The sequence below is a fragment of the Vulpes vulpes genome, chromosome 7, assembly GCF_048418805.1.
Source record: "Vulpes vulpes isolate BD-2025 chromosome 7, VulVul3, whole genome shotgun sequence".
Taxonomy (NCBI): domain Eukaryota; kingdom Metazoa; phylum Chordata; class Mammalia; order Carnivora; family Canidae; genus Vulpes; species Vulpes vulpes.
In genome coordinates, this window is record NC_132786.1 from 88,792,938 (window position 1) to 88,809,390 (window position 16,453).

The 16,453-nt window shown below is 39.8% G+C and overlaps 1 protein-coding gene across 14 annotated transcripts in view; it reads right to left on the reverse strand.

Moving 5' to 3' along the window:
• The window catches only part of ICA1 (islet cell autoantigen 1), a 140,737-nt gene that overhangs the window by 16,346 nt on the left and 107,938 nt on the right, over window positions 1–16,453 (reverse strand). For all 14 annotated transcript variants that reach the window (XM_072764409.1, XM_026003832.2, XM_072764406.1 and 11 more), the window contains 4 exons: window positions 11,824–11,921; window positions 9,367–9,419; window positions 6,166–6,228; window positions 6,024–6,056 (listed from right to left, as the gene is read on the reverse strand). In XM_072764409.1, the coding sequence (XP_072620510.1) occupies window positions 6,024–6,056; window positions 6,166–6,228; window positions 9,367–9,419; window positions 11,824–11,921 (247 nt within the window). The remainder of the gene's footprint in view (window positions 1–6,023; window positions 6,057–6,165; window positions 6,229–9,366; window positions 9,420–11,823; window positions 11,922–16,453) is intronic.

Here is a 16,453-nt window from a genome sequence, read left to right on the forward strand (position 1 = left end):
ATGGAGATATACACACAGAGAATAAGCTCTTTGAGAGCAGCCCTGGTAAGGGCTGCTCAAGTGGAATCGGGCCTTCTACCCAGGTAGCCAAACAAGTATTGCTCCTGGGTTATGGTACCCTATATGCTTTTGTCTGCAAGAGTGAACCAAGACTCTGATCTCTCAGGTGCCAAGCCCACAGATACCACTACAAGCCCCCTTTGTGCTCTTGTAGGCTCCTGAGTCTCCATGCTCACTCTTACATCCAGATGTGACTCCAACAATAGAGGTTAAAAGATGCAAACAACCAGTTCTCACCTTTCGGTCTTCAGTTCTATGACCCTGACCCTTCACACATTCCTTCCTTCTTTTTGACATCAGCCCATGGTACATTCTCCCCTTCTGCTGGGAGACTGCTCCGCCCCCACTGAAATTCAGCTCCAGCATCTCTAGTCTTTCTCCCTCTCTCCAAGGCTTCCTGCCTTGATCTCAAAAGATGTGTGCATATCCCAACAACAGCCAATCTTGTAATTCCTGTCTCTCCATCCCACCACCCAACGGTGCTGCTCTGGTTTCTTCTCCCTTCCACAGCCACATACTTTGTCAACCACTCTTGTTCCAGCTGCCTGTCCTCAAGTTCCTGCCCACACTGAAATGGCTCTTCTGAAGGTTACCAGTAAGATCCTCATGGCTAATTCCAATCCCCCTTTCTCTGACCTCAATCCCTGTGACACTTTGCCCTGTTGCTCACTCTGGAAATGCTGTCATCTGTTGGGGGTCTCCATGAGATGGCTCTTTTGGATATCCTTCAATCTCCTTAGCAGTACTGTCCCTGCTGCCCCTTCCTAGTCTAGTTACCATAAAATTTCCTCTGAAGCCATATCTCCCTTTCCTACATTATCTACAGAACATCTTATCTATTCTCATGGTTCCAATCTCACCTGGGAAGATTCTCAAATCTCCATCTCCAAATCCATGTTTTCTTGAACTCTGATGACAAACTCCTGACTTGAGGGTCCTCTGGGTTTTTCTCATCAGCAAGCCTGCTGGCACTCCATAAAAGGCACCCTCTCGCTGTATACCTTTGCTCAGTTCAGCTGTGAGATTATGACCCTCTTACTCGAAAACCTTCAGGGGCTCCCTCTGATGCCTGAGGAAAACAACACTCCTTACAGTGGTATTCAGGACCTCTGCAGTCCAGCTCTACTGCAGCCCTTCTAGCAACTCCTTCAGGGAGGCCTATGGCTCGGCAAAACTCCTCCACATTTGCCACTTCTCAATTGTGCTTTCCTGCCTTCCTGTCTGGGAACCTGCTGTTTTCTCCCAGTGAGATGCCTAGAGAGAAGAATCATACTTAACTGAAAGGGATCTTAGAGATTATCCCCTGTAACTCACTTCACATATGAGGAAAAAGACACCCAGGCTAGATGACCTGCCCAAGGTCATATAATTTATTAGTTATAGATTATCTGGCTGGGGACCCTGGCTCATAAGTCAATGTTTTCTCAGTGCAGTATACTGCCTTTACCTCAGAGCCTGATAAAGATGTCATATATAAATGAATATTCAAGCTTTTTGTAGTAAAGTTTTGAGGGTTTCTAAGGTTAGATGGCTCCATTGGCAGCCAAGCAAAGCTCCTGGCTGCAGGTAGTACGGCAGAATGGATGAGAGGGAGACCCACTCAGCATGTTTGCCTTACACTGCACAAGGGCTCATAAATAAAAATCCTATGCTCCTGGGAAAATATTCCCCAGGAAAACTGATTCTGAGCCAATGCGCTCTGATTCTGACCCAGTGAGTTTTCAGAGTGAAAACTGACATACAGAGGAAGCTCTCTTGGGTTGAGACAGAGGGCGGGTGACAGAAAGTAAATGTGGGAAACTGGTGACAGCCCACTCAGGTTATATTTTTGAAATCATACTGAGTTTCATGACCTCAGCATGAATTAGGAACCCAGAAGATGGAAACAGCTACAGAGACCAAAAATGAGAGCACAGAAAAACAACGAGATAAATGTCACATAAGTTACCTTCATCTGTGTGTGAAACAGGAAGGCTCTGTTTCTCTGGTTTTCTCCCTGGTCCCCACTCTCAGCATTATGACTAATGTAAAGGCTGCACACTTGCAGTACACATGAAAAACCCCAACAACCAACACAGTCCTCACATCACCCAACAGAGAGTATGGGGGAGAAAGACGGGGTGGGAAACCACCGTACAAAAATGTCTAATGAGCAAAGTATTCTTCCTTATAAAAGGCTCTGGTAACAAATTGTACTTGTTTGGAATCCAAGAATACTACTTCTGAAAACTCCCTTTTAGTGAAAAAAGACAGCTAATAATAATAACAGATGGGGGAAAATCCATCTCCACCCACTCTCTGGGATACACACACACACACACACACACACACACACAAACACACCCCAAAAAAGAAAACAAAAACCCCAACAGTGCTAGACCCTGAGGAGGCATTCAAAAAATATTTCTTGATGATCCCCAGCTCTGGTCTTCCATTTTAGCATTAGATCCTAATATGCGATTAACTGAAAGACTTGACATCTGAGACAGGAGTAAATCTCTACAGAACACTACCGACTACATGGTGATCCAGTAAGAACAGTGGAGTGTTTGGTTTTAAAAGTGCACCATTATTTTATGAAAGGGCCAAAGCCAGCATTTCATCCTAGGATGCTGAGGGAGAGAGGGCAAAGGGAAAGTTGAGAAAAGATTATGAGCTTGTTTTTGCCACACTTCATGTGAGGAAGCAAATCAGATCCCTAGTTAGCTCTCTATGGAGAACAGCAAAAGATAGTTCTGAACATCTTGGGAGAAACCAGGCCTGGGGACATAAACCTGTGTTATTGCTAAGGGCTACAGACTGCACCCAGACCTAAGTGAGCTACTGAATGAGCTTCTGTGTTGTTCTGACAGTTGGCCAGAATTTAGAATCACAAGTTTGAAAGTAGTAACCAAGGAAATGACATAAGCCAAAATATTTTAACTGTAATGTGTAGAATTAAAATTCTTAAAAACTTCAGTTAATCTTGTCCTAGAGAAGGATGTTTTGGATAAATCCAAGTAATCAGATTTAGGTGGGCTAAATTCATCTAACTTTGTTCAGTTACCTATCTGCTAGATATTTTTCTCAGCCCAACTTTGAGGAACACAAAAACTTCTACATGTTACACCTAACTCATAAATTGAGGTTGGGATTATCACATGGGGTCACAAGGTGACTTCAGGGCCACTTTCAAGTTATTGTAAAATGTCACTCAGTTTCTTTTTTACTTAAAAATTTTTATAAACTGGCCAAATATTGTATTGGTTTTCTATTTATATTATCTATTTAGTAGGAGAAAATACATTTCATTATGACACTGAATCAGAGTGATTTTCTGGGCCATGGTTCCTGGAGAATTACCTCCTTGTTATTGTCACAAGCAATCTGCTTTTTGATAACATGGTGCCACAGCTTAGCCATTACTTGTCTAACAGAATTCCCACTGGGAGTGAACTGGCCCCCAAGCAGCAGGGTGCTAGAGCTTATAGCCCCCAAGTCTTATAAAGGCAGCCATCCCTGGATTAAGCTCTTTTTATTTCTTGATTGTTTAATGTCTTGCCTATTATAATCAGCATTTTAATTCAGGATTTGGGCCTGCTGGCAGTTTTCTGAAGGGTACACATTTTGAAGTCAACTAATTATCGTGTGCTCTTTTCTTCAGTCATCACAAGTTTTGTGCGCTGACAGAGTATTTCTATACTTCTGGTCATGTTAATCTTTAAGCTGATTCTGCCCTAGGGGTTGCCAATGCAGAAGAGTCAGATAGTGACAAAGTATGGCTTGTGTCTCAAGAAGGGCTTTATGGGTTGACAGTGATAAAGGGAAAGGAGAGATTAGGTGACATGGCATTTAACTGAGACAATGTGTAAATCAACTTTTCTGCCTGAAAACAAGTCCACATTTTGGAGAATACATTCACCTCTCTATTGTTAGAATTACGTGAGTGCTCAAGAAAAGGGTATGAACCTCTATTCCATGAAACAAAGACTGTTAACTATAAACCAATGAGATACACAGTTGTTTTCAATAAGTGGAAAGATATCAATCTTATTCCAGTGTATCCATGGCACATGCTATGGAGGAAGCTTATGAAAGCAAGCCTGTATCACAGACAGTAGCATTTCTGATTTAATTCTGCAAAGAAATGCATGGTTACTGGGTTAGTTTTTGTTGTACTATATTACTACCCAAGTTGAAAAAGTCAAAATCCAAAAGCAAGAACGCTTTTTTGGTAAGAAGAGGAAAACATAAGAATATAGACTCATATTTGTGTGTATGTAAATAAATGCCAGGAGGATAGAATGGGGATGGGAATATTGGAATAGAGAGGAGTGGGGAGCAGAAATGGGAGTCAGAGTTTTCTGCTGCCTACATTTGTATTATCATTATCACATACCAATGTGAATATATCTATTCAAAAATTATGTTTATTAAAATAATGAAATTAAATAGGAGATAATAAAAGCAAAGAACAAATTACATAAACAAGAGGTGGGCAACAGGAGAAATAACAATCTTCCTATCAAAACAAGCTGAAACATATGTATAAAGAAACTGTTAAGTGTGAAGATTTGCTAAAACTAGGTGGTGGGCCCCTACTGCGTGTTATATTATTGTCTGTAGCCCACCTCTACAAGACTGAAATATTTCCCCCTCCAAAAAAAAATGTGTAAGAAAAATCTTTTATTTCATCAAAGTAATCTATCCTTATGCCAAAGTGGAAACTTTTTATGAAAATGGAGACCACGTAGTGGCTGTCTGTTTTAACTCTTTGCTTTTTACTTTTGTAACCTGATGTGATTTCAATATTTACAAATAAGTAGTCATTCTGATAAAAAGACACAGGGATATTCATGAGATATTGCACAGTGTATTGCCTGGAATAAGAAATTTGTAAGGAAATCAGGTTTCTTTCTTCAAGTTTATACTCCTAAGCCCTCGAAACCTAATGCAGGAGTTCTATTCCCTTTCCAATTTGAAAATAAACTTTAACCAATGCTTTCTGTTTCCCAGAATTTCTTCCTCTCACACTTTGGGGATCAAACTGAGTAGAGAAAATTGTCTACTCTAGTTAACTGGAGCCTTCAGGATGATCTTGCTCCATTTCCATCCAGTCCTGTGAGAAACCTGTAAAACCAGGGTGGATAGTGTGCCAGCCATCTAGGACAAAGGGTGCCCTAGAGTTTGTCTCAGAATCTCAGGGGTACTTTGGATTTATGATAAATCATCAGAAGCAAACCCTTGGTAGGATGGAAACCAAGGGCTCTACCAGGCTGAACACATTCCATTTCCTGGGTTCACTTAAGACTATACCTGTCTCATCCCGCTCCATGCCCCTGGATTCTCTCTTGGGGGATTATTTATGAAATGATTTCTGTTGAACTTGGGTGGGGGCCTACCCATGCAAACTCTTCTTCTGTTTAACTGAGGTTCACTGGAGATGCAGCACAGTCTACCACCAGGACAACATTTCTAGTGTCACTTTTTCAACTACTTCCCATCTGAGAGAGAGGGCACGAGAGACCCTCTATATACGTGGTCTCCGATTCTGACAACAACCCAGCAAGACTGCTGCAGTTAGTTCCATTTTACAAATGAGAGCAACTGAAACTGAAGGAGTTCAAGCATTAAGCAAATTACCTAAGGCCATACAGAGTTTATAGTAGAACTGATACTCAAGTCCAGGTCTGTTTCTGAAAGCCATGTTTTTTCTACTATAGCATATCACTTTTGATGTAATAACTTTTAGCTTTAGTGTAAGTTTGACCATTATGTAATTAAATTAAGGATGACAATTCCATATATACTAATTTGTGCTTGGGCATATTTAAAGTCATTTATAAAGACAAATGACAGTCACCTATTGGGAATGCAAAGCTTGGGAATGCAAAGCTATTCAAAAGATAAACATTGTATCTTCCTGCACATAAAAACAGTATTAAAAATTAAATTATAACCCCAAAGAAATGTATAAATCTTACCACCTTCCTCAGGTTTCATGTCTAATAGTTCATCTATAGGTCCATTTGAGGAGGGAAAAGAAAAAATTATGAGTCAGTTTCACTGTGTAAGGAGTTTGTCAAATTTATTAAAAATTAAGTCATTTTCCTTAATCTAGATTACCTGAGCATGCATTATGTGTAGAGCTTTTGTCTAAGGCAGATAAAATGCTTTTTCCATCTTCAGCTGTAAAATAATACATGCATTTGGTTATCACAAATTCAGAATGGTGCATGTGTTCAGATTTTATTGCAGCATAAGGTAAACACATAGTTCATCATGCAGCAGCAGGGGCCCTGAGATTACATTCTCCTCAAGCTGTTGGCTCTCAATGAATTCTAAGTTAACACCTCAAATCTTGGCTTTGTTTGGTAGTAAACCATGAGACAATTACCTTAAAATTCTCTTTTCAAGCACAAACATGTGGCTTAAGTGATTGACTATTGATGGTACTATGAACCTTAGCCATTTGGGGCCTGGCTAAAATAAAAAAGGCAAATTACCAAGTGAAAGAAGTCAGTCTGTAAATGCTACTTGCAACATAATTCCCACTATACAGAATTTTGGAAAAGGCAAAACTATGGAAATTGGAAAAAGATTGGTCGTTGCCAAGTGTTTGGGGGATGGGAAAGATGAACAAGGAGTAGTCACAGGGGAGTTGGACAGTGAAGCTATTCTATATAATACTCTAAAGGCAAATGCACATCTTTATACATTTATCAAAACCTATAAAATGTACAACACCAAGAGTGAACCCTAATGTAAACCATGAGTGATAATTATGTGTCAGTCAGTATTGGTTCATTGACTATAACAAATGTACTACCCTGGTAGGGGATGCTGATAATGCATATGTGGGGACAGGGGGTATATGGAAATATTTGTACTCTGCCCAATTTTCTGTAAACTAAAAACTGCTCTAAATAACAAAGTGTGTGTCTGTGTATATGTGTGTATACAACACAATACAACAGCCTTAAAACTTGGTTTGCTCAGGACACCTGGGTCGGTTAAGCACCTGTCTTTGACTTAGGTCATGATCTTGGGGTCCTAGGATCTATCCCTGTGTTGGGCTCACTGTCCAGCACGGAGCCTGCTTCTCCCTCTCCCTCAGACTCTTCCTTTGCTCATGCTTGTGCTCTCTTTCTATCTCACTCTCTTAAATAAAAACAAAACAAAAACCCTTGGGTTTGCTCTTGTGTACATTAGGCTTTCTGCAGGTCACAAAAGAAAAGACAGATGATACTTCATTATGGCGGATTCTATTTTACGTATATATAATACAAGGTGATCAACATTTATAATCTCAAAATATTATGCAAATACCACAAAGAGGTGAACACACCACACAAAGAAAGAAAATTGGATTCTTCTGTATTATATTGTATAAATACATGACTTCTATTGATATGGAACTTGAAAACAAGTATAATAAACTAGAATTTGTATTTTCCCTCAGAACTATAATATTTCTAGATTCCCACAACATAATTCATGCTGTCGACACCCCAAAGATACTAAGGCTGGAGGTGTGGAGCAACACCCTCAGAGAGCTCTTATGTGGCCACCAACATCAGGCTGCCTGCTTCTCTGTCTTCTTCTGCCACTTGCTCCCTCTCTCATACTCTAGAACATTCTCATACTCTAGAACTTCTGACCTTCTCCTGGTCTTCCATGGCTTATAGTCTTTGCTCAGGCTGTTTCTTTTACTTTGATACCTCTTACAACAGCACATGACTTAGCTAGGTCTGTGATCCCCTTAAACAGGTGAGGTATCCCTATTGTACATGCCCAGAACTGTTGCAGCTCTTACCAAAGTTGGAGTTGCCCAATTACATGTGCAAATTATTAGATTACCACCTGATTCCCCTTTTGACTGTGAGCCCCATCATGGGAAGGGTCTCAATATGTCTGGTGTATTACTGTGTGCCCAGAGCCTAGTGCTGTGCCTGCCACACAGGCAGCACTCAATAAATATCTGTTGAATAGGCGTGCCTGGGTGGCTCAGTTGGATAGGTGTCTGACTTTAGGTTTTTACTCAGGTCATGATCTTGGGGCTGTGAGACTGAGTTCCACATTGGCTCTGTGGTCAGCGCAGACTCTGCCTGAGATTCTCTAGCTCCCCTTGCCCCTCCCCCCTGCTCACATGTACTCTCTCTCTAAAATAAAGTTTTAAAATAAATATCTGTTGAATAAATGAATAAATATGTAAATGAAGGTATACATGCGTGAAAGGATAACATGAAGCCAAGTTAGAGAGACAGATAGGTGAGAGGTTTTTGTTTTCTTTTGAAAGGCAGATAAGAGAAAAGCAAATAGAGCAGTAAAGTGGAAGGAGAATAAAACAGGTGAAGCAAATGGTTGGAAAGATAGGAGGAAATACAGAAGGAAGGCACAAGGTGGAAGAAAAGAACCAAAGAGAAAGGAAGTCCCAGGGTCTGCTTTGCCTCCTCCTATATCCTGGAACCGCTGCCATAACAAAAGGCAGAGTGAGGTAGAGGCGGATATGCCCCCCACAGAGATCCAGGCTGGAACAGAGGGTTGGGGTAATTTCAGTTCTCTCCAAATCACCTGTAAAGCTTTCCCTTGCATCCCTGAGGATTCAAGTCCTAGTGAAAAGCTCAGGATTACATCACCTTAGTCCCACCACATTTTACTGTACTCTCCACTCCATTACGAGAAGAACCACTGAAAGAACTGGCAGTAATGGCAGGAGACCAGAATAGCTGACAAACCTTTCACAGCGAATTGCATCATCTACTAATGCTCTGATCACTTTTCCAACCATCTGAGGGTCTGTACACCCAAGGGAGCTGGTGTTACTCATTACCAGAGCAGACCCAGGAATCACCTGGAAGAGCCATGCCTGAGCTCTGCTCTCTCCATCTGTTCCCAACAAAGACCAACGCCCACCCCACAACACAGTGAAAACCAATTCACCTAATCTGATCATGTAATCTTATTAAAGCTATCTTTACAGCCCAAATGGCAGTTAGAACTAGTAATGGCAATAGCAGAAATGTTATCATCTGTTGTAAAAGAAATAGCTCTCTGTTAATTCTCCATTTTGGATGCTCCTCTGACAGGCTGCTGCTGAAGTGACTAATGGTGCTATTTTCTGGTTCACAATATAAAACCTCTCCCAATAATGCTATATGGTCGGCAACAGTGAAAATTTAAAACTGAAATGCTAAAGAGCAAATTAATATAGAATTTTCTCAACTGGAAAAGAAAAAAGGTTTAAGAGGAGTCTGCCAAAAAAGAAAATGAATTGGTTGCTGAGCAGTACTTCAGAAGCAATTCTAAATAAAAATCAAAACTTACTCTTAAAACTAGAAGATTCCTTGTGCTGGTTTTCATCCTCTAATGAAATTAACCTTAAAATTAAAAAGAAAAAAGTTTATTAACCTATTTCTGAAAATTTTATATTTATGTACAGCCAGATTTTCTGTACAGTGTTACTGTACTTATAATATACAGATGTGTGATGCACATATGAACATATAGCCATTTACACACTACTCATTTTTTTTTTTTAAGAAGAAACATATCTGCTGGCTTTTTCTTGTGTTAAGGCTGGTCAGTAGCATCTTAACAGCTGAATTAGGTTTCATCATAAGTCATTTATTCTGTAAATATCTAGATGGACAATTAGGTATAATTAGGATAGATACTTTACAGTTATTACTTTTAAAAATGTAGTTAAAAAACTGTTGGGCAAGCAGGTGTTTATTCTGATTCCTGCTACAATAGGAAAGGATACCCCAGGAGGTTAGCTAAATTACCTAAGGCTGAAAAGCAGGATCAGTCTCAAATCCAGAAGACTATTGCCTACTGAACTTTCACCACACACGTTTAAGATTATGGCAGAGATAGGTCACCACCCTGAGACTCAGCTGGTACCTCTGAACCTCCCTCAAAAGCATCTTTACCTGCTATTTTTGAAAAGATTCTTGCTAAATTTCCATTTTGCATTTAAAATAGTTACTGGATTATACTTTTTGAGCCTTTAAAAATGAAGTACTAAAATACTGGAGAAATCTGAAATTAAGGAAAACTAATCAAGACAATCTCAGGTGGTTTCTTTCTGAGTAAAGGCTAATACTTTATTTAGATTGTAGAACTCATTTTAGGTCCTGCCTCTTACAAGACCAGGGGCTGTGGGCAGTCCCTTAACTTCTTTTGAGCCTTACTGCCATCATTTAAACAATGAGGAGAGGCACCTGGTGGCTCAGTTGGTTCAGCGTCTGCCATTGGCTCTGGTCATGATCTCATGGTCCTGGGATCGAGCCCTGAGTCAGGTTCCCTGCTCAGTGGGGAATCTGCTTGTTCCTCTCTCTCTGCCCCTCCCCTCCTTGTGCTCGCTCTCTCACACGATCTCTCAAATAAATCAATAAAGTATTAGAAAAAAAAAAAACAATGAGGAAATGCTGGCATCGATTACATGAAAGGTTGTTGTGAAAATGAGTAGAGATAACATATAATAAAGCACCTAACATTGCACTTAGTACATAGTAGGAGCTCACTATAGGGTACTAAAAGCATTACTTTTATTACCAGGAATAGGTTATACTGCTTCCCCCTAAAACAATCAGTTGTACTACATTCAGATCCTATTTTACAGTTGTTCCCACAGTCAAAACTTGTTTGTTCCTAGAAAGGAATTTTCTAGTATTTGCTTTAAAATGAAAAAGGCTTGGGTGCCTGGGTGGCTCAATCAGTTAAGTATCTGACTCATGATTTCAGCTTAGGTCATGATCTCAGGGTTGTGAGACTGAGCCCACATTGGTCTCCATGATCAGTGGGGAGTCTGCTTGAGATTCTCTCCCTCTCCCTCTCCACCCCTCCCACCACTAAAAAATAAATTAAATATAAATTAATTCATTTATTAATGAAAAACGCCAGTGCTGGCAGCATATAATTCCTTGGGAAACTTTATAAACACAGTAAAAATATAAACTGGTTTTACCACACAATCATCATCTAAATTTTTATGTGTACACAAAGAATCCCAAAGGGAGGTAAGGTCAAGTTCAAGACTAACCCTGCTCCTGCAAGCCTTGATATCTCAGTAGGAAAGGATATAGATTCACACTGAAACCTCCTTGCTGAATGAGATTAAGACACATCATGCACCACGTATGTTGAAAAATTAGTCTCAGTAGGTAAAATGACTGGAGGCACCTTCTTATAAAGTGGCAAGAAATCGAGATGGAGCAGTTACTTCCTGCACTCAAAGCTGCCCTCTGCTTCACAGAGGAAACAAACAGAAGGTCTGAATAGCAGGAAACAAAATGTCAGAACCCAACATTTTTTGTAGAACACCTTAGTACTATCATGTCTCTGATGAGGCAATTTTATAGGTTATCTCCTTCTATGAGAGAAAAGCCAGGGGTTTTCCTATCTGGGACAGGGTTTGGTAAATGATGGTAACAAAAGGACCAGACTGAGTCCAGCCCAAGAGAGCAGAATTTTGGGGCTGAGGCCACCAGACAGAGAGCCAATGAGCAGTAGAGACGTGCCTTTTCTTATTCCAGTCAACTCTTCACAAGTGTGCTCCTTCTAAGACCCAGAAATGGATCTCTTATTAGGATGAGTCCTGGCCTAGCAGGAATATATGCAGGCAAACTTGGCCTTACTTTTAATACATCAACTCAGAGAAGTGAGGTAGTACAGTAACTGTCCTGTGTTTGAGACTCCCACAGACTTGGTCAGTGAGGTCTGTGCTGCCCTTGCCTGTGGAAATAAAGATTTTTGCCAAGAGAATTAGCCATGACTTACTGACTCGGCTCCTCCATGGTGGCCTCTGCACTTTCCTGCTGGGTGATTTTCTTCCTTTCTTCTTTCTCAATCAGTTTTTTCATAGGGTCTTGTAAGCTCTTGATCATGATAATGAAAGGGGGAAAAAGAAAAAGAAACAGAAAAAGATCAATAAAAAAACTCAGCTGCCTCTGGTCCAGAAACCAAATCTTGAATTCCAGGTTTAGGGAGGTTACCTTGAACCTATCAAGTAGACAGAAATGAAATTTTATATGTTCTCAGACCCATCTGAGAAATACTAGCCTATAAAGGAGAGTTCTTTTGCCACTAGATTTATGCTTTCCCCCTCGTGATAAGTTATTCAAAAGAAGGCCTTTTGGCTATTGCTAACTTTATTTTCCATCTTTAACATGCAGCAAAGATAAACATTCTGTTCTGCTTGCAGCCCACACACTGACAGAGCAGAAGCTTTTCTCCCCTAAAGATGAGACAATTTCATTTTATTTTTAATTTTGTTTGCGATTTTATGATCTAAAAACAGCTTCTGAAAAATAAGAGAAAACAAAACCTTTTTTTTAGAGGAAAAAAACCGCCATAAAATAGTAATTTAACATACTCTGACAAGTTAACTCCCACAAATGGACAGAGCAGGTGCATTCAAATCTTTGTAGATTAAAAATGAGTGGGAATCTTTTTACAGAACATAATTTCTTGGAATTATTATTCTCAAATTTTATTAAATATTTAAGGAAAGACTTTTTAGGTACAATGCCTAGAAACTGTACACCAGTGACAAAGCCTGAAAAGGCAAAACATTTCCATAATAACTGAATAATGAGTTATAAAAAAAGATCTCTACTTCTGGTCCTAATTAAACCACAAACCTACAAATTACACAACAAACATCTCAAGATACTTATCCTGCTTATAATCTTAGAACCTTTAAAATCTGTCCTTTGGGCCTTCCTGTCTCGTCCTCCCTCCCCTTCCCATCACCCCCACACACAGAAGGTGGCAAGCATGTTTCCTACACCAACTCTGATAAATTGATGTTTAGCTGCAAGCTGTACAGAGATGGTTTGGAGACACTCTCCGCAAAGCAGAGCTGTGAAGGATGGTGGTGCCTGCTCTGGATGCCTGGTGGACACTAGTATTATGCTCCTACCTGCCAGCTCTGTCTCACTTCCTATACAGAATAATCTCCCTATAACACCCAAGCAATCATGTTACCATTTTTCTCAAGAACTCATAGTAGTTCCTTATTTCTTTCCACTTCTAGTCTAAACCTGCCTGATTTTAAAGATTTTCTAAAATGTGATCCTATCTTTCTCAGATTGCTTCCCACCGGCTTCCAAATGGGAGCTTTCCATTCACTTAGGCCTGTCTCCTCATCGCCGGCTATGGGCTAACTGCTCCCTTTCTATCTTTGTTCATTCTACTTCTTTACCCAAAAAAGCTCTATTTGTCCACCCTCAAAAGTCTGACCAGTCTTTGTAAAGCCCAGATCAATTACTGCTATTTTCCTTAAAGCTTCATTCACAAAGCACGCCAAATTCAAGAAAGTTCTTCCATCTTCAAAGTGCATTTACAGTCTTACTCATAGTTGATTATATCTATTCTACACTATGTTTTGCTTCTTAAAAAATATTTTTTGTATTAGAAAAATAATAGAACCACATGTAGAATGCTTAGATAATTAAAAAGGAAAAACTATTCATAATTAGATTTCCCCCAATTACTTATTTATTTGTATATATTTCCTTTGTTTTTTCATATTCATACTACTTATATATAATTGGAATCATTGCAGATTGATGTCTTCTTAAGCAATTTAATATGTATAGGTATTTCATAATCAAAAACATTCATTAGAGAATATAAAAAGATGTTATATATCATAAACATTCAATATCAAATTAAAATTAAATATACAGTCATTCACCACTTTTCTAACATAGGGCCAAGGTTTTCTCATTGAATATATGTGCTATGATTGGAGTTCTGAAGCATTTACTTGCATAAAGGATATCCCTAAGGCATTGCCATCATTTGTAATGACTATTTCTGGACATTTAGATCAGTACACTCAGTTAACAATTTTAGAGCATTTACCAAGAGCCAGGTGTTGCTTTGGGTGCTGGGGATACAATGGTGAACAAGACAAAATTACCAGTTAGTGATGGATCCAGGCAGGGCATTAACCTGGGGGATACAAAGTGATTGGGTGATTGGGTCACTACTTCAGTTACCAAGAACGTTTTCTCTGGGAAGTAACATTTCAGCTGTGAATCAGATGACATGCAGGAACCATCCATGTACAGCTCAGGAAGACGTGGTGCCCTGAGGACAAAGGAAGGCCTAAAGGAAGGCATAGCTTGGTTTGTTCGAGGAATAAAATGAATCCACTGGGATTGTACTGTAGTGGGCAAGAGCACAAGTCTTAAGAGATCAAGATACAGAGTTCAATAAGGGTCACACAGGAGAACATTCCTTTACCCACATTCATCAATATTTTAACACTGTGCCCCATTGGCTTCAACATATTCTTCTGCCCTTTGTATCTCTCCAATGCGTGACAACTAACTGGGATCCATGATTATAAGCTGGAGGGCGAAATGTGATAAAGGGCAGTACTGGAACAAATAAGGCAACTGGAATATGGACTGTAGTCTAATGGACTGTAGTCTAGGTGTTCTTTTTAAAAATCACATATCCCAGAGAGAGAGAGAGAGAATGAGAGAGAGAGAGTTTATTTTGGAAATGTGCAATCACAAGGAGAAGTTCAACAGATGTCAAGGACTTACTCTTTTCAATAGATCTGCCAATCACAGCATTTTATTCATATACACGCACACACACACACATTACCCACACCCCCACACCCCAAAACCCTTCCAGCAGCTTTATTCCCCAAAGAGTGGTCCAACCCTGGCCAAAGTGAAGCCAGGAGGAGTATTTTCAGCCAAGGTTCTGATGGCTCCAAGAGGCACTTTTCAATTCTGTGACACTTGTTCAGGCCTCCTGGTTTGCTCAATTATCTTCTCATTGTATTTCCTTTTTCTCAATCAGCACTAGGCAGGGGCAAGACATGTCTGGTCTCAGCCGGCTGTGTCTAGCTGCCACAGCGCTTGCCTAAGCCCCTGAGATGCCCTTGACAGCTCCATGGTTATCATCCCTTCTGTCTCCAGCCAGACCTCCCCTCATAACCACACTGGAGCAGCTCACAGACAATCCCTTTGTAATGTAAACCACTCCTTCCCTCTTTTCAACCCCTTCCCTGTTGGGCCATTAGCAGAGACTCAATTGTTGGCTCCCTGTCACAGTTAAGTCACTATTGTGCTTCACCAACAGAATGGCTACAGTTCCAATTGCTACTTTATTATTAATAATTCCTGTTACAATTGCTCCTCTTTTCCTGCTATTACCATTGTCCCTATAACAGTTTTGGATGTTGCCATTCAAAAAAGGTGCTAAATATGTACTTGTTGGTTGATAAATTAATGTACCTAAGGTTAAACTGTAAAAATTAGAGCTCTTTAGCTAGGAAATTCAAAGGCTCAGGGGAGTAATAGGAAAAGGTTTATAAAAACATAAGCAAAATTAATACTGAGTACCTGGGCTTATTTATTAAATGTCAGAATTTCAAATTAAGGGGAATCTTGTGTGGAGAATCTACCATCAGCTTTGTTGAGATATAATTCTTGTACCATAGAATTCCCCCATCTAAAGAATACAATTCAATGGTTTTTAGTATAGTAAAGAGTTGTGCAACCATCACCACAGTCAATTTTAGGAAATTTCAAGTGGCATCTTTTGAAGCAAGAAAGAGTTTTAGATCAAACTAAGCTAAATACTCCTCTATACAGAAAGGGGGAAAAAATTCAAACACATATGGAAATTGTTCCTTTGCAAAGATGGTAAACAATGTAGATAATAAAGAAACTTTGAGGAACTTTGAAACATCACAGAGGATGAATCATGGCCCCTTGCCTCTCTCAATATTAGGCTGGGTATGACTGGCAGATACAGGATATTCTACATAGTGAATCACTGCTTTCTCCAAAATTTGATAAAAAGGTCCAAGTAGGGGCCATGGTGGAGGTGAATTCTTTATAGTATTTTAAAGTCCATAACTCAGCTGAAAACAATTAACCCTATAGCATCTGTAAAAGTCAGGGGTGACAGCATTTTCTGTGTGACATGAACACCTGCTCAGGCAACATGAATCTAAGAGGCCTGGCTGACTGCACAGATGAGGCGGCCATCAGATGGAACTATTTTGAATCAGTGGCTGATGGAAGCCACATTCACATCCATGTCCAGAAATGAAACGTCAAACCATTCTGTTTCTAAACCCCAACCCCACTAGGTCCCTCATTAAAATTGCTTATGAAAATCACTATGTATTAGCAGCAATACAGAATCATATAAGACTGAAAGGTTTTGTTCAGAGGAAAGAATGTTTTTAGACTAAGTAACCTTTCTCTGTTTAAGGCTGCACTGACATGCTAATAGTTTCCATCAATGCTTAAATGGTTTCAGGAAGCACACACACAATATATAAGATCAGCGTGACAGAGGAAATGCGCAGACTGAGCTTGCAAAAGTGTCTTAGAAAGGAAACAGCTTAATATAATAATGGGAGTTACTA